General features: G+C 36.5%; 1 protein-coding gene across 1 annotated transcript in view; it reads right to left on the bottom strand.

Moving 5' to 3' along the window:
- LOC136867287 (43 kDa receptor-associated protein of the synapse) overlaps nt 1–25,879 on the bottom strand; it is a 223,603-nt gene that overhangs the window by 20,254 nt on the left and 177,470 nt on the right. The window contains exon 7 of the mRNA XM_068226744.1: nt 8,239–8,430. Coding sequence (XP_068082845.1) covers nt 8,239–8,430 — 192 coding nt within the window. The remainder of the gene's footprint in view (nt 1–8,238; nt 8,431–25,879) is intronic.

The following is a 25,879-nucleotide window of genomic DNA, read 5'->3' as shown; positions in this document are numbered from 1 at the left end:
AATAATTTATTCTATTATCACCACCTATTCAATACAAGCCACGTGCTATGTGGATGAAGTCTGCCTAATACTATATACACTTCATTTCATACATGGTTTACAATGAAAATTATGTTACACATTAAAAGCATCTTAAAATTACCATGCTACAATTTTAGCATCACTATCAAAAGAAATTTCTTTAAAACATTTTCATGAGTATAGGCTACGTGTGCTGAAGGGAAAAATGTACCGCTGCACTGCGAGTGGCAAACATTGTAAGTTAATGCATTTCACCGCGCACATAACTGCTGTTGCCTCACCGCGTGCTGCCATGGCCGACTAAATAATAACAGTGGGATTTCAGAGTGTTTTATGCAAGAATGATTGGCCACATTATTCCAAACTTGCAGAAAGTGGTCATGTAATAGATTTACAAGAAAAAATGTTTGCAGGAAATAGCAACAGTGCGATAACTGCAAATTTTATCAGAAAGAAACATTGGTTCCCTAGATATCCTACTATTTCACGACAGAGGCAACATAGTAATTTATGCATTAGTAGTGGTGAAAACGAGATTAGTGTTCGTATACACATTCAACAATGCTGTCTTCAGAAAAATATCCATGGTCTATTTCTAATACAATATCATGTTAGCATGGGTTAATGCTGCTAGGGAGGTGATTAATTTTAAATTCTAATTTAATTAATTGTAAACATAACCATGTTTTCTAAGGAAGGCCTTGGTAACCATCATTATTTCATGAAGGTGAATAATTGTTTTCACGAAATATAATCATATTTCAGCTGTTGCTTATGCATTTTGCATCTGAATATGTAACCTCGCGTAGTGATGGACTGTGTGAATGGTCTTGACCTCGCATCTCAAACGTAGGGAAAGAGAACTACAATGGGGGAAGAGAGTAGAGGAACATTTTCTGCTAAACAGGCTCAGGCTTGATGTTGGACCTATTGAAATTCCTGATATTGAAACCGCACTTACACTATCAAAAAATATGCATGAGAAGAAAAGTTCAGAATCACTTAAAAGCGATTATTTATATTGTTTGTCTGTATTTATAATATGATCAAGTCCACCTCTGTAATATAATGGTTGGCGCTACTAGTTGCCTTCCTCGGGGGCTGAGGCTTGAATCCTGACACTGCCAGGAACTGGAATGTGGTTAAAATGGTGCATGCAGCTCATATTCCTTAGGGGTGTGCTTGAAAAGAAATGCACTACCTCGGGAGGAGGACATGAATTTACGGATGTAAAATACAGTATTTATGTGATCTATTGATACTGCCTTATGGGGGCCTAATTGTGTAATTATATTTGTCTACTGCCTTTCCAAATCCATTTCGTTAGATTGTGATGGAATACTATACAATTTCCCATTTTGGTCTGTAGTACAGTACAGTATTATATTATTATTATTATTATTCTTCTTATTATTATTCTTCTTTTCGTTTCAGCCATCTATGGGCTACGATTACGCAACTTCCTTGCTTTCTCAAGTTCTTTCTCCTTCCTTTTCGCCAGTATTCCTTCATCCGATTATTATTATTATTATTATTATTATTATTATTATTATTATTATTATTATTATTATTATTATTATTATTATTATTATTATTATTCTTCTTCTTCTTCTTCTTCTTCTTCTTCTTCTTCTTCTTCTTATTATTATTATTATTATTATTATTATTATTATTATTATACTTGCTATAATTAAGACTATTGCAATACAGTACAATGTGTATCTATGGTATTATTATGGTGTCCTCTAAAAAAGGTGGCCTACTGGAGCTTGCTTTGCAAATACGTATAACATAGCTATAATAATTTGTTTCTAATTGTTAATCTATTTGTAAAAGTTAAAAAGCATGTTGCAAAGAGTTATTTTGTATCAGTTAAAATGTATAAATCCTGGATTACTTATTGCGATTTACTACTATGATCCACCGTATTTTCAAATACATTTCATGAGGTCGTGAAGAAAACCTTTGCATTAAAGTATCTATTAATGCAGCCAACAACAAGCACATAATTCTGCCTGAATGTTATGAAATTAAAAAAATAATCATCTGAAGACAGCATCATAAAATTCATCTTCTACTTAGCACTGTAAAAATTATTGTTCTTCTACTTATTCTCCTCCTTAATTTATTTATTGGATTCCACTTTCGCGTTATACCCAGCCGCTAGTCATTTTGTCGAGTAAACCAAGACTATGAGGGATGATATTATATTAATTGTAAAGTGGTGGTGGTGGGGGGGGAGATAAGAAATTAGCTGAAAAAACATACATAGGTATCATATACTGTGTCGTAAACAAAACAAAACAAAACATGGGATAGAGAATGTACAGGGGCACAAGGTTCTACACTTCACACCAGTGTGATCCATCACGGCGGCTATCCACATCACAAACATGAGTGGATCAACACTTAGGGAATGTGATCTGAGATTCTAATAAGGGCTTTAGACAAAAACGTAGAAAGGGATTCAGCGATATAGGGCTACTGTAAAATGGTTGAATATATAAATGTAAACATCCTTCATATTCCAGCTTCTTATGGTCAGCTGTTGATGAAGGTGCCCCTAAGTAGTTCTCATAATTTCCACCCACAGCAGTACATTGCTGTACGCACAGAGTCTATAGACACTATCAGATATCGATACGCAAAGTGTGTAATGTGGCATCTTTTTATATTATAATTGTAGCATGTTAATTTTAAGATGTTTTTAATGTATAACATAATTTTCATTGTAAACCATGTATGAAATGATAATGTTTCAGACATTTAACCGTAAGGTTACCTACAGCCTGATGATGCCCTTGACAAGGGGTGAAACATGTCCCTGAGAAGTGTATATACAGTAGTATTATGTAGACTTCATCCACGTAGCACGTGGCTTGTATTGAATAGGTGGTGATAATAAAATAAATTATTTTTGTGATAATCTTGCTTACCCTCATCCTAAACTGGGGTAATATAGCGAAATATGCGGTTATGGGCTAGAAAACAGCAAGAATTGTGAGCGCCTTTATTAATTCACTAGCAGGAGTACCCGTTCTTCGTGCGGGTTATCAGAAACTGGCTTTAGTTACTCATACTATTGGTGTGACTGACTTCATTAGATATTTATATCACTGGTGTATTTACTTAAGTACATAGAAATTATTTGTCATGTTTGGAATTATATTGTATCTTCTTCTTTTCTTCATGGGGGTCTCTAAATATTAGTTCCTTATTAGAGTCAACCTCTAAGATCTTTTGCTACCATGTTTTTCTTTCATTCCCACCTAAATATATATGCTCTCTTCACAAAGCTGCAGGTTTAGTGTAAGTATACTTCCGATAGATAATACCACAAATATAAATATAATTGAATGTATTTGCTTGATCCAACATTTCATAACTATTACAAATGATCAAGAAAATACGTGATGCATAAAAGAAACTATGATAATTATCGAGAATTATACTTCTCAGGGCTGTCACTCATGTCGCACATCATATAATTAATCTGAGTATAAATGCTGAGAATTTTTTTCAAGTCATAGGTGCACCATCTTGACAATTGTGTACAGTATATAGGTTGTTTTATTGTTACAATGATTGTAAAAGTGGACCAAAATATCGGCACTAATAACATCAGTGATCTTGCTACTCCATGATTTGATAGAAAATACTTTAAACTATAGATAACAGACTCCGCAAAATGCTGAAACCTAAGCCAGTACGTAAAAACGGAGGTCAGTCGGCAACCGCTCGTTGCTGTACTACGGAGATCTCTGGGGCTATTATTTTTATATTTCACTCCCTTTCCATCCCCACCCAAAGGAGTGCTATGAGCGTCTTACACAACAGTTTTTTTTTTTCCAGATAGTAAGTCATATGTGTATAGATTTTGGTTAGCAGCTATGCCCAAACGTACATGCATAATCTAACTGCTGTAGAATCCCGGAGCTGACGTTGCCATGGTTACGGCCGTTCGTTTCTTTATCCGATTCCTAGAGCAGGGGTAGTGTGGTTCCAATATCTCCATAACGGTTGGTTTTAGGGCCTTAAAACATGGTTTTAGGGCCCAAAGGGTTTACCGAGTTTTGTTCTTTGCATCAAGGGGCTTAAAATGAGCTTTGTCTCGTCCTTGTACGACAAATTCAATTTTGCCTATATTAGCCTATTATTTTAATATTTTTATATCTCCCCCCGTCGCCCCCCCCCTTCGAATTGTTTTGAAAATAAAGTACAGCCCATGTTACTTACTGGCAATGTAGCTTTCTATAGGTGAAGTAATTTTTAAAATCGGGTCAGTAGTTTTGGAGTCTATCTGTTACAAACATATATACAAAATTTTCCTCTTTATAAGATTAGTATAAAAGTATAGATTGCACCCCTACACATAGGGTTGCTGTCAGGAAGGACATCCAGCCGTAAAACATGGTCAAATCCACATGTGCGACACAGTTCGCACCCGCAAGCCCACAGGTGTGGCTAAAGCGATAGAAGAAGAAGATACTCATTTTAAAAATTCACCCGCTTTTTTATTCTTTTCATCGCCTTAAGTGGATTTTCCAAAAAGAGTGTGCTCATTTTTAAAGGAGATTCCAGGTACCAATTTTAAAGTCTGTAACATCATTTTTTGAGACATACATATCCTCTTATTAATAATTCAACTCCTTCCTCACTTCTTCCTGCCGCCCCCTCCCCTCCCCCCCCAAATAGATTTTCTTAAAATGAATATTTGTGTTCTTTTATTTTTAAAGGGGTTTCCAAATATCAGTTTTCATGTGTGTAACATGTTGGGTTTTTGTGATATATTGCAGATAATTTCGCTGCTGTAGAATCCTGGAGCTGACGTAGAGCGGGGGTAGTGTGGTGCCAATATCTCCGTAACAGTTGGTTTTAGGGCCTTAAAACATGGTTTTCGGGCCCATAGGGCTTACCGAGTTTTGTTCTTTGCGTCAAGAGGATTAAATTGAGCTTTGTCTTGTCCTTATACGACAAATTCGATATTTTGCCTATATTAGCCTATTATTTTTATATCTCCCCCCCCGTGCCCCTCACCTCGAATTGTTTTGAAAATAAAATATAGCCCATGTTACTCACTGGCAATATAGCTTTCTATAGGTGAAGTAATTTTTAAAATTGGTTTAGTAGTTTTTGAGTCTATTCGTTACAAACAAACAAATTTTTCCTCTTTATAATATTAGTATAGATTAAGAGTACCCTGAATGAACCTGTAAAACTAGCACATGTACAAACAACATGTACCTTACCACAGACCAGGAACAGGTATTGTACAGGCTGGGAATTGCCTGCTGCAGGTCAAGCTTTGCAATTGCTCGCTTGGCAGGGATGCAGTTGGTCATTACATCCCTTCACATAGGCTTGGTGTAGGTAAGGGCTGTAAAACTGGGCCAAAAGAAAATTTGGAAAGAGACCAGAAAGAAAAAGACTGGTTAATTCCTTTCGCTCAGGCACTGGGTGTAGGTGTCATCTTTACTACCGGTATTAGATTTCATCCTAGGTGGGACTCCCCCCTCTTAGATTTGTAGGTCACCCATGTGTGTCAACTCGAAAGACCCACACCAGGCCTCTCTGGGGGCCTTGTATAATAATAATAATAATAATAATAATAATAATAATAATAATAATAATAATAATAATAATAATAATAATAATCAGTGGATGCTTTTTTTCTAATAGAAAAAGGTGTCAGTACTCACTATCCTTATGGTCTTTTTCCTGAAAGATATTAAATTGCATTTTATAAACTTCTCTAAAGGAACTGATTTTACCACTGACCACTCTGAAGATTTTTTTTTTAGCTGTTTGCTTTTCATCGTACTGACACAGATAGGTCTTGTGTCGAAGATGGGATAGGCAAGGCCTAGGAGTGGGAAGAAAGCGGCCGTGGCCTTAATTAAGGTACAGCCTCAACATTTGCCTGGTGTGAAAATTGGAAGCCACGGAAAACCACTCTGAAGAAATGTTCACTCCCATCTCTTATTGTGGTCCTAAATTTGTAATGTCTTTGAACACATTACAACTTACCATTTTATTTTTCACAAAAAGTCACTTGTTTCTCTGAAAGAAATAATTTTATGAGGTAATGTCCAACAATCGGGCCTACCATGTTCAGAATGATTCCTTTTTGAATTGCAGTAATACTATTGATGCTTGTGATGTGTTCGTCACATTCACTTGAGTCACTATTTGCAGTTTCAGGAGATACTTCAAAAGCATCACCGTGCTCTCTTTTATCATGCACTGGTATAAAATAATTATTTCATTCATTTCATTTCTCTAATTTGTGAACCATGTGAACAACTATGAACCTGCTTGTCTCGGCAGCAGAAACCAAATATTTTGGGCTTTACAGGTTACAGAATTTAAAGACAATGATTGCAGTTAATTTTAAACATGCATTAACCCCAGATTAATCATGAAAGAAAGTACCTCATCCAGAAACCAAGCCCCTACTCTATTGTATCCCAGTAGCCAAAATAAGTGGAAGGACAAGGGAGAGCAAGATGAAGACTCTTTCTTTTAACTCCAAACTGATGACACAAAATGGTTAATAGGACAAAAATAATAATTTTAGACTGGCAGTTTATAGAAACTTCAATCATGTGCTCGTATGCATTATAGGTATAGAGATATAACAAAAGCAAACAAACAAGCTTGATTTTAAGCCATAAGCCATCACTTTATAGGAATTGTGATAGGAATATTCTGAATAATATCCAATTCATAAATTTGCTTTTAAAAAAAAAGGATGCCAGTGCATCATACTATTGTGTACTACCAAAACAAAAAGACACTGCTAATACTAATAATAATATAATAATCTTTATAAATATTTGAGGATGGCTTGGCATGGGAAAAATTAATATCTTCATCTTTAGTCTACAAGGAAATAACATTATGTCATTACTAATGTTACTAAAGATAATTTTACTCATGTTATTGAAGAACCTCTACTGATTGACCATAGCGGCTTAAGTTAAATTTTCTATTTAAGAAACTGTACCATTGATGAATATGTATATGGATATTCATGCACTGAATAATTCTTCAATTATATATAGTTTAGATTATACAGTAGTATATTCACACATTGAATAATTCTTCAACTATACATAATTTAGATTTTACAGTAGTTTAAAGAATGGTCTCTTTAGTGAGATATTTATTGTATGACCGAGCAAGTTGGCTGCATGGTAAGTGAGCTTCCTTTCAGGAGATGATGGGTTTGAACCCCACTGTCAGCGGTCTTGATGCATGAGTAAAATGTCAGGGTGTATCCTTACTAAGGCCATGGTAATCCATTCCTATACTATTGTTGCCAAAATCCTATATACGGTATGCTTGTGCAACATGAAAAAGAAAGAATATACTAGGCAGATGATTTTATGTACTGTAAATGCTTGTTATTTAATGACAATAACTTATTCTAATTTTACACACTATAGTTATTATCTCATGTCTCAGTTGTAATGACTGACCGACAGACCGACCGATCCACCCACCCATGTAGCAGATTCTGTAGGCGTACCAGTTGTTAACCTAGTTCTTCCTTAAATAATTTCAAAGGATTTGGAAATCTATTGAACATCTCCCTTGGTAAATTATTCCAATCCCTAACTCATCTTCCTGTAAATGAAGGCATGATGAATGAGAAAATCAGAGGAACATTAGGGGAGGAATTAAGCACAAAAGTGAGGGATGAAAGACTGTGGTGGTTTGGCAATGTTAAGAGAAAAGCAGAAGATTTTGTAGGGAAGAGGGTGGTGGAGTTCACCACTGATCTGCATTTAGAGCAGTTGCCCAGGGTGTGGATTCGCTATCAGTTGTTTATCTAGTCCTTTCTTAAATAATTTCAAAAAAGTTAGGAATTTATCAAACATTTCCCATGGTAAATTATTCCAATCCTAACTCCTCTCCCTCTAAATGAGTACTTGTCCCAATTTGTCCTCTTGAATTCAGACCTTATCTTCTTATTGTGATCTTCCCTACTTTAAAAACACCACTCAACCTTATTTGTCTGTTAATGTAATTGCACGCCATCTCTCCATGGACAGCTTGCCGATGACCTAGATATTAAACCCCTTGAAACAGCAATAATCATCATGATCTTACTTTTTATCTTTTATTATAATCAACAGAGGATGTAATGGAAGTTTCTGTGAGGTATAGTGTTCTGTAGGTATATAAACAGGAAAAATGTTATTAGTAGCATACCTTAGCTCCTACTGAACTTGCAACCTCTAGGAGTCGAGTGTTGAACTCCAATGGTCGACAATTACAGATCTTCTGTTGCAGTCGTAGAGCTTCGAGGCAACGAGCTGCTCCATCCATTGCTTCCATTTGACAAAGTCTATCACCCATACCAGCTGCAGATCCCATTGCATTCTCATACTGTCGATAAGCCTTCTGAATCATTGCCATCTGAAAATATATTGATTATATAAATTACTAGAACAAGTGTAAGGAAAAAGAGTACACTGACAGTCTCTGGGGGGAACTCATTTTTATGATAGGAATATGCATGATGGTATATTATTATCCTTCAAATTATTTGCAAAGAGTGGTTTCATTTAAGTTCAGAAAATTTTATGTCCAACAAAACATTTTCAACCATACAACAAAACCATCATTTAGTTAATGAAGATAATATTCCGGTCTTGTCAATTCTGTTTTTGATTTATATGTAGGCTGATCAAACATCCTCCTTTTGGAAGGACAATCCTCCTTTCATGATGTCTGTCATCCCAAAATTTGTGAGTAGAGCAGGATGCCCAAATGTCTGCCTTTGCAGATGGTAAACTTCAAATGTTCTGCTTTTTCATAACATGGCAAAAAAAAAAAAAGTGAGATCTGTTTTGTACATTCACCTCTAGTCTATACAAATGCTGCAAATTAATCATGTTATGCATGTGGCCTATGGTCATTGAGACTAAGAATTTACTCAAACTCCACTGAACAGACCTATCACTCAAACCGAGTTTCAGCAATGTTCGTCGTGGACTACGCTTTGGGAACTGTAACACCTGTTGGAGAAGTCGTCCATGATTCTTGTTTATGGTGACGGTCCTTGGGAGTCCGCTATTATTGACATAAGACTGATCCCGTATGATGGACCTTGTCAACAACAGTTAACATTGCTCTGTTATTTGGTGCCTCCTTATTGAGTTGCTTCTTGTATTGTAGTTTAACATAAACTCAGCCTATTCTGATGTCCCACTCGACTGGAAATTATCTTCCCCAATAAACGCCTCCTCCTCCTCCTCCTCCTCCTCTGTTGTGATAATCATAATTGCACAAATCAACACAACACTGAATTCACAATATGTCAAACTACTATACGGTATACAATAAATATATACTTCATAGCTAGGGAGATGTGGACAGCAGATGAGCAATAATTTTGGTGCCTATTTTTTTTTTGTGGCATACCATATATTAGCATAATTACACGTAAGAGCATATATATCAAGTTTAATACAACTATAATTTAACCCAAATATTTATATTTTTTAAAACCAACTAGCCATAATTTATTATCACCTAAGTAATTTCTCATTTCTTGTTTTCTAGTCAGATATTGCCAAACTTTGAAGCAAAGATCACCCACACCTCAGTTGGATCTCATGCATCAGAGCCTATCCCTCCTGTATATCCTCATGCTTATGTCATTCATTCATATCCTTTGCACATCTGAATTTATATGGTCTCTCAAGAAATTGTAAATCTTCCAATATTCATTACTCTAGCCCTACTCATATTTAATTATACAATCCAAATATTTTAGTCTTTCACCTTGAACTGTTCCAAAGTTGGATATTAGTATTCTTTATCATACAGTATATGTTTTAGGTCTCCTTTACTATACTGAGTAGGAATTAAAAGGGGTATAAGTAATGTACAGGGTGAGTCCTGTAAAGGTTGCTGTCCTTTCTGCATGCTGAATGGTGCTAAATGAGAGTGCCATTGTAGTCACACCATTCCAGTCTGTCCATAGAAAACCCATCAACTTTGATGAGTGGATAATCAGATTGAAAAATAATAAAACTTATCCCATTACAGTAAGTGTTGAAAATGCTCTCCCTCAGCTTGTAGACAAGTGTTCTGGCATGTGATGGTATTCCAGTTCACTTCAATTCAGTCTCATTAATTTTCAAAATTTTGGTGCAAATTGCATTTTTCAATTCTTGTATGGTATGGGGATTACTTCTATACATTCTATCTTACAACCAAACCCATAAATATAAGTCAAATGGCAAGTGAGCTGGCCATAAACCTGTGCTAATTATTCTGTCCCAAAAAACATCATTCACTGCATCCATTGAATTATGATGTTTTGTTGCCTCATCTTGATGAAAATATCTGAGCTACTTTTCCTGTCCAATCAGTTGAGGAAAAGCCACATTCAGTATTAATTGTATGTCTTGGTCAGAATGAATGGCGTTGTCCAAAGAATTGGCCCTATTTCTGTTAGCACTAATAGTGCACCAAACTCCTATTTAAAGGTCGTGAAGTGGAGTTACATGAATGATTCTTGGATTCTCACATGATCAATACTGGTTATTTTTAAATTTACACATTCTTGCAAATAAAACCATGCCTCACCAGAAAACAGCACTAATTCAAGATTTAATTCACCACTGTTGATAGACTGTAGAAACCAAATGCAATACTATTTTCCTGCAGCTCTCGGACTTAAACTTTCCACTACTGTGACTTTGTAAGGCTTAGATTTCAGTTTTCTTGCTGCCTGTCATGCAGAACAATATGAAAGCTCACTATGCTGAGCCAGTTCCCTTAATGATTTTTGGGTGGGTATTGCTAAAGTCTTTCATAACTATCTTGAATTTTTTTATCAGTTAAGTCAGCCAGTTGTTTCACTATTTTTTTCTTTCTTGTTTAACGCTGAGTTCATAGTTTTGAATTTATTCACAATTCTTAATTCTCTAATGCATTAGCACTCATGCTCCTGGAAATTGCTCATGGAATTCTCTTATCACTCTCCCAGTGTTGTACATTAAGATTTCACAGACACAAAAGAAAATTTTATTAAAGGATAACTGCATTGATACAGTATTGTAAAATCTGTGCCACTTGCACATTAAACTCCAAGTCCAGCTTCTGCTTTTCATAGAATGGACGGTTTTGTCATATGAACAGATTACTACAATACTTGAGATATATACAATATTTACACGTTGCCAGTACACAAAATAAATGAAGACTCGCTGAGGGAGAAATGTTGCATAGCAACTGACTTGCAAAGTTGAAGAGCTGAAGATATGAGAATTTAAAGTTTGGAGAGATGTCAGCGAGTCTAAAGGTAGAAACCTCATGAGCTAGCTTCAGTCCACCTGTTTAGTAAGCTGCTTATACAGAGCATCTTCTGCATTTCTGAAGTAAGGTGTAGCTAGCCGTTGGACGACTGACTACTTTCTCTCTCGGCCCACTCGCTTATATAGGGTCTCGAGCAGTGATGTGAAGTGTCAGCTGGTCGCCTGGCCAGCTCTGCCGATGAGAATTGGATACAATTGCGCGCAGGATTCAAATACCGGCACCACAACACCCAGCAGATTTGTACTTTAAATATCTTCAGTACACAAAAATACGCTGTTCAGTACTTTATTCAGAAGCCATGCAATACACTAAACTGATTAGTTACTGCTGTAAAAGTAACATTCAAGCTGAACACTGTACGGAAGCTTATCACAGACTAGTTGAGACCATGACATCCCTGGGTGAGCTATGTGGGTCAGGCGGCTATTGTATCATCTGCTCCCAGACACAGCACGAGGAATAACCGGCAAATTGACTGAGGCTCATATTATAGTAAAACGAGGCTTACTCACAGAAAGCTCATGGATTACTGACTCCAAGATTGATTCCATTTTGGGCTGATATTTATGAGGTCCGATGACTTTAGATGTTAGGCTCCTTCAAAAACCAAGCAAGCAAGATATTTGTGAGTTCTTAACCCCCATGCTACCATGTTTGACACCGGGTGAGTTGGCCATGCGGTCATGGGCATGTGGCTGTGAGCTTGCATCTGGGAGATAGTGGGTTCGAATCCTACTGTCAGCAGTCCTGAAAATGGTTTTCCATGGTTTCCCATTTTCACACCAGGCAAATGCTGGGGCTGTACCTTAATTAAGACCATGGTCGCTTCCTTCCAACTCCTAGGCCTTTCCTATCCCATCATTGCCATAAGACCTATCTGTGTCGGTGTGACGTAAAGCAATTAGCAAAAAAAATAAAAAAATAAAGTCATATTTGACTTCACTCAAATGGCAGTCACACTCTGTCTGCTGCCATATTTGACTTTAGTCCACGGCTTCAGAATGTTATTATCAAGTGACTAATTCAGGGGATGGAAGAGAGTAGAACTCAAAAGGTTTCAACAGTTTCTAAGTTGATTATTTTTTGTATAATTTGTATTGCTTTCTTTGCTGTGTATATACAGTGTGTCTTTATAGCTCATATCTTCCAATATTAATTCTTAGTTTTGATTTCTGTGAACAGGAACATCAGTTACCATAAATTTGCCACAAAATATTTTTTTTCCTTAGTTTGTTGTTTTTTAGAGTATAAACCTGCAATGTTAATATGATTTTCAAAATATTACTTCTCAATGAGAATTGTATAATTTTTGTATAATTGGTATTGCATTTTTTTTGCAATGTATCTACAGCATACTTCCCACAGTGTCACATATGTATATTGCATTATTACTTTTAAGTATTGTAGAATATTTCTGTGAACAAAACAGTCAGTTATCATTATTTTCCACAAAAAAATATTTTTGTAATTTTTCCACATTTTGTTTATTTTTACAGTGTATTACCTCATAGTATCAATATTGTAAAAAAAAAAAAAAAAAAAAAAAAAAAAAACACTTTTCTGTAGTTTTTGATCCTTATCTAAGAATATAATGATGTTAATAGAGGCAAGAATAAAAATTCAGTTTTTACTGCTTAATTAAACATTTTCACAGTAAGGCACCAAATTTCATTCGGCAGCATAGAGTTAAAGAAAAAATTCATAGGTCATATAGAAATAGATTCAAATCATACAAACACAAGTTATTTTAGGCATTTTGCATCTTCTGTTAACAGATTTACTACCAGTATATACACTTATGTAAACTGATGACAGCAACATGATATAGCAGTAAAACTGTATTCAGTAATCACATGACATTAAATCCAGAATTTCTCAAGACATACAATCCTCACCAATACTCATCAATACTCACATTGTATTCTGTCCTGCTATTTTGTGTGTGTGTGTGTGTGTGTGTGTGTGTGTGTGTGTGTGTGGTTCGACTTGTTGTCAATAGTGTGTGATGTCTGAGTGGGCTTTCTGTATACTTTGTAAGATAGGTTGTCATTATTCCTGTTGATTGTGATGTCTAAATAGTTTATTTTCTTGTTAGTTTCTGGCTCCATTGTGAACCTGATGGACTTGTGTAAAGAATTTAGTATGTTTAATAACTGGTGTGCATTAGTGATGCCATTATCATATATCCATCTCTCCATATGTACAATTTGTAACATCATCCTTTCCTCTTGTGGTCGAAAACCATTGAGAAAGAGGTAAATAATCATTACTAATATTTAATTCCTCATTAGCTCTGTGTTGCGTATCAGTGTTAGAGTCTACTACTTCTAATAAATTTATCCTCACTCTCACTAAAACTTCTTCATCCTCCACAGACTGTAAAAGACATAACACACTTGCTTCATACCCTTGATAAATCATTTCAGCGATAAGGGATTGACTGAATGAATTCCTTATATTGTTAAAAAATAAGTCATTGGGTACACTCAACTCTGCTGCTGGTGTACTTCCGATGAACGGGACTGGTGGCGCGGGGTCTAATGAGACACTTTATTGCACCTCTAGACAATAATCCCTCTTTCTCAGAATGGACACCCTTCACGACAATACCACTGACCTCAGACAAAAGGCAAGAAGTGTGGGGAGAGGTGTGGCAGCCAAGGTCTCTAAGTTTAAAAATAAGCACAATCTAACAAAATAAGTTTGCGCCAGGTCACAAAATACCCCGCACCACCACTCCTGGGTTAAAGAAAACACTTCTCTACAAGAAACCAGAGAAATTATTAGCCTTCTTAGAACAATACTACACAAAATTTCTTTGCATTCAACGACAAAATCTATTCCGAACAGAAAATTCTGAATTCCCGTGGAGGGAATTAGATATTTTTCACCAATAGAGCATGTCAAAAATGTCAAAAACATATGAGATGTAAGGCTTTTCAGGCGTTTGCTCTATTAACCAGCATTTTGTCTTAGGTCTGACACTAGACTCATCAGAGTGGGATGTGTCAGACCCTACCAACTGACGCTGGGGTGTATGCAGGTGGACTTATCAGAAGCCCTTATAAGAGGCACAGTCTGATAACTGCATACGGGAGCTAAATCTCGACAATGGAATTATTGCCCGCCTAGCAATTCCGAACAGAAAATTCTAAATTCCCATGGAGGGAATAAGATATTTTTCACCAATAGAGGTCACCTGCATACACCCCAGCGTCAGTGGGTAGGGTCTGACACATCCTACTCTGATGAGTCTAGTGTCAGACCTAAGAAGAAACGCTGGTTAATAGAGCAAACGCCTGAAAAGCCTTACATCTGATATGTTTTTGACACAAAATCTATTGCTAAAGAAGGGTTAGCCATGGGCTCACCATTATCAGGTATAATAGCAAACATTTTTCTGAATATCTTCAAAAACTTCTTAATGGGCCAGCATTCAAAGGAATCTTACACTGGAGCAGATATATAGGTGATGTTATATGCATATATTATAATGACATCACTAATACACACCAGTTATTCAACACACTAAATTCTTTACACAAGTCCATGAGGTTCACAATGGAGCCAGAAACTAACAAAATAAACTATTTAGACATCACAATCTACAGGAATAATGACAACCTATCTTACAAAGTATACAGAAAGCCCATTCAGATGTTGCACACTACTGACAAGTCGAACCACCCATACACACACAGAATAATAATAATAATAATAATAATAATAATAATAATAATAATAATAATAATAATAATAATAATAATAATAATAATAATAATAATAATGTTATTTGCTTTACGTCCCACTAACTACTTTCACGGTTTTCGGAGATGCCGAGGTGCCGGAATTTTGTCCTGCAGGAGTTCTTGTACGTGCCAGTAAATCTACTGACACGAGGCTGACGTATTTGAGCACCTTCAAATACCACCGGACTGAGCCAGGATCGAACCAGCCAAGTTGGGGTCAGAAGGCAAGCGCCTCAACTGTCTGAGTCACTCAGCCCGGCACACACAAAATAGCAGGACTGAATACAATGATACACAGAGCTATTTCCATACCAATGAGCATAATGGACTTCGATGAAGAGATACAAATCATTAAACAAATCACGAAAGATAACAACCACCCTCCAGACACAGTAGATAAACTATTAAATAAACATAAGAAAATATTGCTGGGAAACCACCACACATGACAAAGAAAAATGTGTGGTTCTCAACTACGTTAACAAGAACACATACAAAGTAGCTAATATTAAAAAAAAAAAAAAAACAAGGTTTAAAAGTAGCCTTTAGAATGAACAACACACTACAGAGACACATCAGCAAGTGCAACCCGAACAAAAAAGACCCTTTCTCAAAGTCAGATGTATATGAACTCAAGTGTCAAGAACCTAACTGCAATGCCACATTTATAGGTCAAATGAAACGTAGTTTCCACACAAGATACAAAGAACACAAAAACATGATCAGATTAATCAGCATTCAGCCTTCAGGGAGCACATGTACAACTGTTCACACCATTTCACAGACATCAACACAGATCTAAAAATTTTACACATCAAAATTAAAAGTAAATCTTTGAATATAAAGGAAGCAATTGAAATTTACATTGCAAAAAATGCTGATGTAACCACCCTAAATGACCATACACACTTAAAAAATTCTCCCCTCTTCTCTCTACTTAACATCTGGACAACACTTACTCATTAAATTAGCTTTTATCATAATGATAACATATAACAGTTAGTCTTTATTTCAATTCCTTACTTTATTCACCTAAAATCATTATCTTACATTCATCCATATTAGATAAAAGTACATTATAACATGAAATAGGTTCATAACCTTCTCTCCCCTCCCCAGTGTTGATAGAAGGTTCCACAGCGCTCCACTTGCTCCACCCGACTTCCCCCTCTCCTCTCCATGGTACAGCATACAAGATTTTAACATCCAATAGGAGGGATTCACAATGCTCCTCATGGCCCCTCCCATGCTTCCCTTCCCCTCTCCACGGTCAGTGTGGCATACCCAAAACTTTCCATTTGCCTCTCTGTGACCACAGTCCTGAAATAGTGTTTGGTGACGACGGACTTAGCATCGGCAGTCTAGATATACAGAAATTTTTTATTATATTAATAATTGTAAATTTATTTTTGTCATAACTGGTTTATATTATCACTAAACTCTCTATCATAAACAATACTGTACATGTATAAGCATGTTTTAAGGAACACTGGGACTGAGTTTTAGGTCTATTTTGACAAATATATTGATTTTTACATATTACTCTACCCCTAATAATAATGGCATATGGCTTCCGGAGAGGACTGGTGCAGGTCTTTTTCTAGCAGATGGCCTATTAGGCGACCTGCATGTCTTTGAAGATGAGGGCCCTACCTAGGATGATTTCTAATGTTGAATACGCCACACACACCCAGCCCCAGAGCCATTGGAATTAACCAATTAAGGTTAAAATACCCGACCCAGCCAGGAATCGAACCCAAGACCCTCTGAACCGAAGGCCAGTACGCTGACCATTCAGCCAACAAGTCGGACACTCTACCTCCGACCATTGCAGATAAATTAGTGGTATAATTTTCCACGTTCTTCCATTTTAAAAGGCACAGCGAGACATTTAAATGCCTGCTGCACAGGCATTTAAACACCTCTTTCTCTTCGCTCCTTGCAGAATATTATCTTGCACATGCATTTATGCATTTTTCATCGCATAATTTTGAAACATGGTGTATGGCACCAACACAATACTGAAGAATGAGGAGTGTGTAAACCACATTGCTAAGAGAATGGGAACATGTTTGAGACAGATGGTACAGAGTTGGAAAGTGAAGGGTGTTCAGTTAGGTGGCCGTTCAGGTGGTCTTACTAATGCTACAATTACCAAGCTTACCAGCCATTATAGGAATGCTATTGTACAAAACACACCTAATGTTGCAAACATGGAAAATGCTATCTATGCCACACACTGCCATTACATGTCCACTGACAGTAAGCCCTAACATAAGAAATGCCCCCGAGGCTTAGATTCTTGGTGCTTCTGTAACAAAAGCATAGCAAAATATAAGTTACCTCAGAGTCATCATAAAATGTCAGTCAAGCTTTCTGAGCCATTACTGTGTAAGATTATGCCTGCCTATCAGAAGCTGGCCTCTGATGAAGTACTATCCCGCTGTGTCTGTGGTGCCACGTAGAATCAGAACTAAAGTCTACATTCTAGCATCTGGAGAAAGTGGCCAAAAGAAACTTTTGTATCAAGAAAGAGACTTGAAATTGCTGTATGCAGTGCTGTGGAAGAGTTGAATATGGGGTGCAGTGCAACAATAGACTTGAAATTGGATATCAAAAGAACTTCAGTTCCTCATGTGACAGAACAATCAGTCCTTAGGCTTGATGCTCGCAGGAAGTATGAAAGTATGAAAGTCAGTGATCTTCCTCTGAGAAGAAAAAAGCAACTCGACAGAAGGGGAAGGTCACAAACATGAAGAAAAAGACTGCAAAACAGAAGACAGAGGGTGTGACTTATGCTGGAGGACAGTTCTAATGAGTAAGTCAAGTGACAATTTTAAAAAATATGCACGTTCTTAGAAAAATGCTATTTTCTCAGTTTCACATTTTTGGATGTATAAAATGTACTACGTATTACAGACGCGATGCTATTATCTTGAAAATTCACATGAATGTTCCTTAGTACATCCATAAACGTGTCCATTACTCTTATGATTGCAGTTCTGGTTTACCTGTAAAAAAATTTCAAACCTTAAAATTTCAATAATTTTACAAAAAATAAACTTCGACAGGGGAAAAAATCCTATCTCCGTAGTAAATAATACAATCTCAAAAATGATGCACAGTTTAATTTATATGTAGGTTGGGTCATAAGTCATGGCAACTATTTTTTTTCTCGTGAACAGGAGACAACACGGAAAATCTAAGATATGCATTTGGAAATGTACGTTACGTACTTGCGTATGATGCCACTAGATGGTGTATGTAAACAACAGTGTGGGTCTAAGCATGCACCCAAGTTCAGTGTGTGAGCGAGAGCATCACAAAATGGAAGTCAACAAGCAGGAGCAATGATCATATATTAAAATAACAGTTCTCCGCAGCAGAAATGCATGCCAATGCCATGCAGAGCTGCGGGGAGCATTAGGTGGATAACGGTTTGCTAACAAAGAGGACATCATAACAGCATTTCGGAGAGAGGTGTCACACGTTAGTGATACGCATGCAGCGAATGGTATTCAGCGCCTGCACCACCGCTGGCAACGTACAGTGGAAACCTTGGGTAATTATTTTGAAGGTCTGTAACCAGTGGAAACCTGTCCTTTGTATGTAGTCTTGTGTATTTGCTGTCTATACCATATTAACAATGTTTACCAATGGCTTGTGTTCTGTCACTTTCCTACGAGAATCTCCTGAAGTCAGAATTTCTCTTCAGGCAGTATGCATAAAAGTACATGCCCTATACAAAGTTCTGCAATACGCAAAAACAGTTGGCTGGACACCCCTGTTGTGGTGAGGGATGAAAACAGGGGTGAAAACCGGTCTAGATGACAGCAAGGCGTGACCTTGACACCAGTTGTTACCAAGCAGTGGGAATGAAAACAAGTTAAGATGTCAGTATGGTCTAAAGGTGAATATCGCTCAATTATCCACTACAATTTTGCTTGTGGATTAACTGTTGACCAGTGCCTGGAGGAAATGACTCCTGTGCTGGGGAAAGACTGTCCACATCGGACAACAATTTTCCGTTGGTACAAAGCGTTCCAGAGGGGAAATTTTGGGGTTGAAGACGATCCTCGTTCTGGGCAACGGTCTGAATCAGTGACTGTGGAAAACATTAAAGCTGTGAGGAAGATGTTGCAGCAAGAGAGGCGGTTGACATATCAGCAGGTAGAAGAGACCTCCACATCCCTGCACCAGCTATTCATTCAATTCTACATGACCATCTTCATGTTAGAAAGGTTTGTTCCCTTTGGGTGCCCCATTCACTTTCAGAGGAACAAAGGGCAAATCGAGTGAAATGGTGCCTAGAAATGCTAAAATAGTTTGAAAATGGGACTTCGCGTAGGCCTAATGTCAATAGCATCATTACAGGTAACAAAACTTGGCTTTATTATTATGATGTCCTGACAAAATCCCAGAACAAAGTGTGGCTGTTTGAAGATGAGGGTACTCCTGTGACTGTGCGAAAGTCAAGGTCAGTGAAGAAAAGGATGATTGCAGTGTTCTTCACTAAACAGGGTATCCTGACTCGGGTTGTGCTAGAAACACAAAGGACAGTTACTGCGAAGTGGTACAGTGAGACTTGTCTCCCTCAGGTCATCCAGGCTCTCAAGCAGCTCTGTCCAAGGTCACGGCTCAATACTTGGCTCTTGCATCCTGACAATGCTCCAGCACATTGTGCTAATGTAACAATGGATTTTCTTGCCAGATCAGGGTTGACTGTGCTTGATCACCCTCCATACAGTCCTGATCTTGCTCCATATGACTTCGCACTCTTCCCAGAAGTGAAGATGAAGCTAAAAGGGCAGCATTTCACATCTGACGAGGAGCTTCTGGCAGCATGGGATCAAGAGTGTAAAAATGTAACCGAAGAAAAGTGGCAGAGTTGGTTCAGTGACTGGTTTTGACGTATGGAGAAGTGTATTGAGTGTGGTGGAAATTATTTTGAAAAAGTCTAAAGTGTTCACTCACATTGCAAAACTTTCCTACTGCCCTTTGTATTTCCAAATGCATATCATAGATTTGCTGTATTGTCTCCTGTTAGGGAGAAAAAAATACTTGCCATGACATATGACTTGACCCTTGTATAAGAATAAGGTACTAGATCATTATTTAATAAATGTGCTCTCTGGATCAGTTTGTTGCGCTTGACATTTAGAATATTTGAATAATTTGCATATAAATATTGGAAAATAATTAATATCTATGGAACTAATAAAGCTACATTTATTAAATTTGGTACAGATATTCATATTACCACATACTTTGAGTCCACCAAATATTAAGGTGATATCTTAATTTTTACAGGAATTAGAAATTTCAGTCCCAGTGTCCCTTTAAGTGATTTGATAGAATCGAGGATCACAGAGATGAGGTATCTATTAGGTTCCACCTATTCAATACTAATTACATGTTGATGTTACTAATAACTTTTATTCAACTTGGGACTGGTTTCGAAACATATAATATCATCATCAGTCATAAAATGAATCACAGATATATAAGCAAAGATATAATAATCAAAACTATTGTGGATACATATTGAAATATGATCATTAAAAATCTTTAACCGTTCATTCACACCATATGTTAAGATAAATCGCCATAACAGAAGAGCAACGGCATAATAATTAAATCTGGTGCAGTGACACATTGAAGTATGCATAAAGTCTCTCACTAAACAAAGAATGAAAGAAGGTTCTTCAATATGTAGTCTTTGTGCATCCATTTAATAGAAGGCTCCGACAGGCTTCCAAAGTAAAGAGTCATTGAAAACATTCAAACATGCTATGCGTCAACCAGAGCGTCGAGAACTTATTTGAATCACTCGGTATGTAATTTATACCTGATAAATTTTTTTTAACACTGATGAATATGAATCAGTCAGAGGTAAAAGACATTAGTCTTGTGAGAAGGAGATACAAAATGTTATATGTGGTAGGTCTGGAGGGGAGAAAACAGGTGGGTGGGGGGTTAAGGAAAAGATCTTGTTAGGGGAGTAGTAGGTTTAAGGTGGGTCATGTGAACAGTGTGGTGGGGGTTTGTAACGTGATAGGGTACTGTGTATCACGCTAAATATTGACCTCCTATTTGAAAGATTAAAATACTTAAATACTTTAATGAAAAAATCAAACAGAATGTCAGTTTTTTCTGAGATTTTTTCAGATTCAAATTGGAGCTGAAGAATTGGTCTAAGTGAATGAAGCAATTTCCTGCAATGTCAAGAATAGGGCCTTTGTCCATATTTGACCAATATACGAGGATTTACAGTTTTGACATTGGAATCTGTAGACTCCTGATTTTTGGTAAATGTTAGTCTTGTTAATTGAGCTCCATCCATATTTCTATTGTTAGTTCAATATGTGATTTTGGTGTTGTGTTTCTTCAGAATATTTGTAACAATGTAAATATCTTTGTTGAATGTGAAGATTGAATAATAATCAGGTTTAGTTTTCTCTCTAGTTAGAGTTGAATTTAGGTGATATTTTCGTTTGTTGATAATGCGCTCTATAAATGTATTGTCATAACCGTTATATTTGGCTAAGAAGCGGATAGTATAAAAAAAAGATCCAACCAAAAAATTACAACATCTCCTGCAAGCAACCCTAAAAAATACGTCATTTTTATTCACAGAACAAGAGAAGACAAAACTAATAACCATGAACTCAGGACTTCCAATAACGAAAGCTTTGCCCAAGATTCATAAAACAGGCGTCCCCATATGCCCCATCATAAATTATAGGCCAAGTTCATTTTATAAGCTAACAAAATTCATCCAGGAATTTCTAAAAAAAGAACTATTATTTTCTATCAAATAAGTCAGTGAAAAATACCATTTAGTTAAAAATACTAAATGGCTTTGAAATGCAACCTTTCTACTCAATGCATTCTTTCGACATAACAAATATGTATCCAAGCATCAATACTAAGAAACGCGTTCCTATAATCCAAAACAATCTAAATAAGTATAGCAACTTCAGTAAACTTGAGATCCAGGATTTCATGGAAATCTTGAAACTAGTGGTTAAGGTTTGTACCTTTATAGGTGGTAAGGAATGGTAAAGATCCACTATATTATAACAGGGAAGTAAAGGGATTAAGAAGGAGGTGCAGGTTGGAAAGAAATAGAGTTAGAAATGGCTGTGGAAGGAAGGGGAAATTGAAGGAACTTACTATGAAATTGAATCTAGCAAAGAAGTCAGCTTAGGATAACATGATGGCAAGCATAATAGGTGGCCACACTAATTTTAGTGATAAATGGAAGAGGATGTATAGGTACTTTAAGGCAGAAACAGATTCCAAGAAGGACATTCCAGGAATAATTAATGAACAAGGGGAGTGTGTATGCGAGGATCTTCAAAAGGCAGAAGAATTCAGTCAGCAGTATGTAAAGATTGTTGGTTACAAGGATAATGTCTAGATAGAGGAGGTGACTAATACTAAAGAAGTATTAAAATTTACCTATGACAACAATGACATTTACAGTAAGATACAAAAGTTGAAAACTAGTAAAGAAGCTGGAATTGATCAGATTTCGGGACTACTAGCAAAAATGAGTGCAATTGGACTTGACAAAATAGAACTCAGAGAATTAGAGTCCCTGTAAAAATTAAGAGGGAAATTCCTCAAGGCAGTATTATTGGACCTTTATGTTTTCTTATATATATATCAATGATATGTGTAGAGAAGTGGAATCAGAGATGAGGCTTTTCGCAGATGATGTTATTCTCTACAAAGTAATAAATAAGTTAAAAGATTGTGAGCAACTGCAAAATGACCTCGATAATGTTGTGAGATGGACAGTAGGCAATGGTATGATGATAAATAGGTTTAAAAGTCAGGTTGTGAGTTTCACAAATAGGAAAAGTCCTCTCAGTTTTAATTACTGCATTGATGGGGTGAAAGTTCCCTTTGGGGATCATTGTAAATACCTAGGTATAAATATAAGGAAAGATCTTCATTGGGGTAATCACATAAATATGATTGTAAATAAAGGGTACAGATCTCTGCACATGGTTATGTGAGTATTTAGGGATTGTAGTAAGGATGTAAAGGAGAGAGCATATTTGTCTCTGGTGAGACCTCAACTTGAGTATGGTTCCAGTGTATGGGACCCTTACCAGGATTACTTGATTCAGGAACTGGAAAAAATCCAAAGAAAAGCAGCACGATTTGTTCTGGGCTATTTCCGACAAAAGAGTAGTGTTACAAAAATGTTGCAAAGTTTGGGCTGGGAAGACTTGGGAGAAAGGAGACGAGCTGCTCGACTAAGTGGTATGTGAACATTAAAAGAATAATAGTTAACACCACCTTTCCAATACTTATCTTTCCTTATATTTAGGAAATAAACATTACAACAGGCGTTGTAAGATGGGACATGTTTCGCTTAACAGTCATAAGCATCATCAGCCGAAAATAAATCTTAGCCTAAAGTTAGGTCAGGGCCCTGAACCTAGTGTCCTTAACAAATATGGCACTCTAAGAATCTCTCGCCCGTTCTCGCGTATCTATACAAGAGTGAGATTTAATTATTTCTTCACTTAAAAGAATATAACCATCATGTTTTGTTATATACGGTATGAACATTCTTATTAACTGACTGGCAGCCATGAGTTTGATTATTACACTGCCAACTCTGTGTTGTACCTTATGTTTTTAACCTCTGGCAACACGATTACATGTTTTTTTCTAACTCAGCCATGATGAACACTCTTATATATTTTCACTCTTGTTTTTATGTTTGAACATTCCGATTGACTGACTGGTAACAATGATATCCTAATGATTTTAATTATTTCACTACCACCTCTGTATTGTACTTTCTGTTCTTATCCTCTGTCTCAACTTGATTGTGTTTTTTTCTCTTAGCCATGTTGTAACATTCTATGTTTTTTCACACTAGTTTTAAGCCTATTTTCATTTTCTAAATATAAATGTTGATTCTTAGGATGCCATGTATGTTAAGGACACTAGGTTCAGGGCCCTGACCTAACTTTAGGCTAAGATTTATTTTCGGCTGATGATGCTTACGACTGTTAAGCGAAACATGTCCCATCTTACAATGCCTGTTGTAATGTTTATTTCCTAAATATAAGGAAAGATAAGTATTGGAAAGGTGGTGTTAACTATTATTCTTGTTTTAATGTTCATATCTGATGTCCAATATGGTCTACAATGAGATTTGTAAGTGGTATGTTCCGAGCTGTCAGTGGAGAGATGGCGTGGGAGGACACCAGTAGACGAATAAGTTTGGATGGTGTCTTTAAAAGTAGGAAAGATTACAATATGAAGATAAAGTTGGAATTCAAGAGCACAAATTGGGGCAAATATTCGTTTATAGGAAGGGGAGTTAGGGATTGGAATAACTTACCAAGGGAGATGTTCAATAAATTTCCAATTTCTTTGCAATCTTTTAAGAAAAGGCTAGGAAAACAACAGATAGGTTATCTGCCACCTGGGCAACTGCCCTAAATGCAGATCAGTAGTGACTGAAATTTGATTCATTCGTAAGAATAATTTCTTCAGTTTCAATAATTGCATATACCAACAGGATGGCTTAGCTATGGGATCACCGGCTTCAGGAATTTTAGCTGAGATATATATTGACCATTTGGAGCATACAGCAATTAACAACAGCAGTGACTTTGCGAACATAAAATTTTGGGCCAGATTTGTGGATGACACACTCGTTATCCTTGACAAAGGAATTACTGAGGCAACCACCACTGTTAGCAATCTAAATAATGTTGATCCACAGATAAAGTTCACTCTGGAATCTGAGACAAACAGAAGCATAAATTTTCTGGATCTCACGTTAACCAGACTTCGTTCATCAATAGAATATAGAATTTACAGGAAACCAACACAGACAGCCACTACGGTACTATCAAGAAAAATTATTTTCATCCCAAAGGACACAAGTATGCTACCTACAGCAGTATGGTAAACAGGGCATTCTGTATACCACTTAATACAGTAAATCTAAATAAAGAATTGGATACAATCCACTTTATAGCCAAATATAACGGTTATGACAATACGTTTATAGAGCGCATTATCAACAAATGAAAATATCACCTAAATTCAACTCTAACTAGAGAGAAGACTAAACCTGATTATTATTCAACCTTCACATTCAACAAAGATATTTACGTTGTTACAAATATTCTGAAGAAACACAACACCAAAATCACATATTGAACTAACAATAAAAATATGGATGGAGCTCAATTAACAAGACTAACATTTACCAAAAATCAGGAGTCTACAGATTCCAATGTCAAAACTGTAAATCCTCATATATTGGTCAAACAGGGAGGAACTTCAAAATCAGATACATGGAACATGTTAATGCTGCAAAATATAATAGATACTCAGCAGTTGCCCAGCACATTCAAGATTCAAAGCATAGCTTCAGTAACATACAACAAGATATAGAGGTGCTCATGAATATGGACAAAGGCCCTATTCCTGATGTTGCAGAAAATTGTTTCATTTACTTAGACCAATTCTTCAAATCCAATTTGAATCTGAACAAAATCTCAGAGAAAACTAATATTCTGTTTGATTTTTTCATTAAAGTATTTAAGTATTTTAATCTTCCAAATAGGAGGTCAATATTTAGCGTGATACACAGTACCCTATCACGTTACAAACCCCCACCACACTGTTCACAAGACCCACCTTAAACCTACTACTCCCCTAATAAGATCTTATTCTTCCCCTCCCCCCCATCCATTTTCTCCCCTCCAGACCTACCACATATAACA

Source organism: Anabrus simplex, chromosome 1 (genome assembly GCF_040414725.1).
Source record: "Anabrus simplex isolate iqAnaSimp1 chromosome 1, ASM4041472v1, whole genome shotgun sequence".
Classification (NCBI taxonomy): Eukaryota; Metazoa; Arthropoda; class Insecta; order Orthoptera; family Tettigoniidae; genus Anabrus; species Anabrus simplex.
Note: the sequence above shows the minus strand (reverse complement) of the source record. Positions and strands in the feature narration are given on the sequence as shown.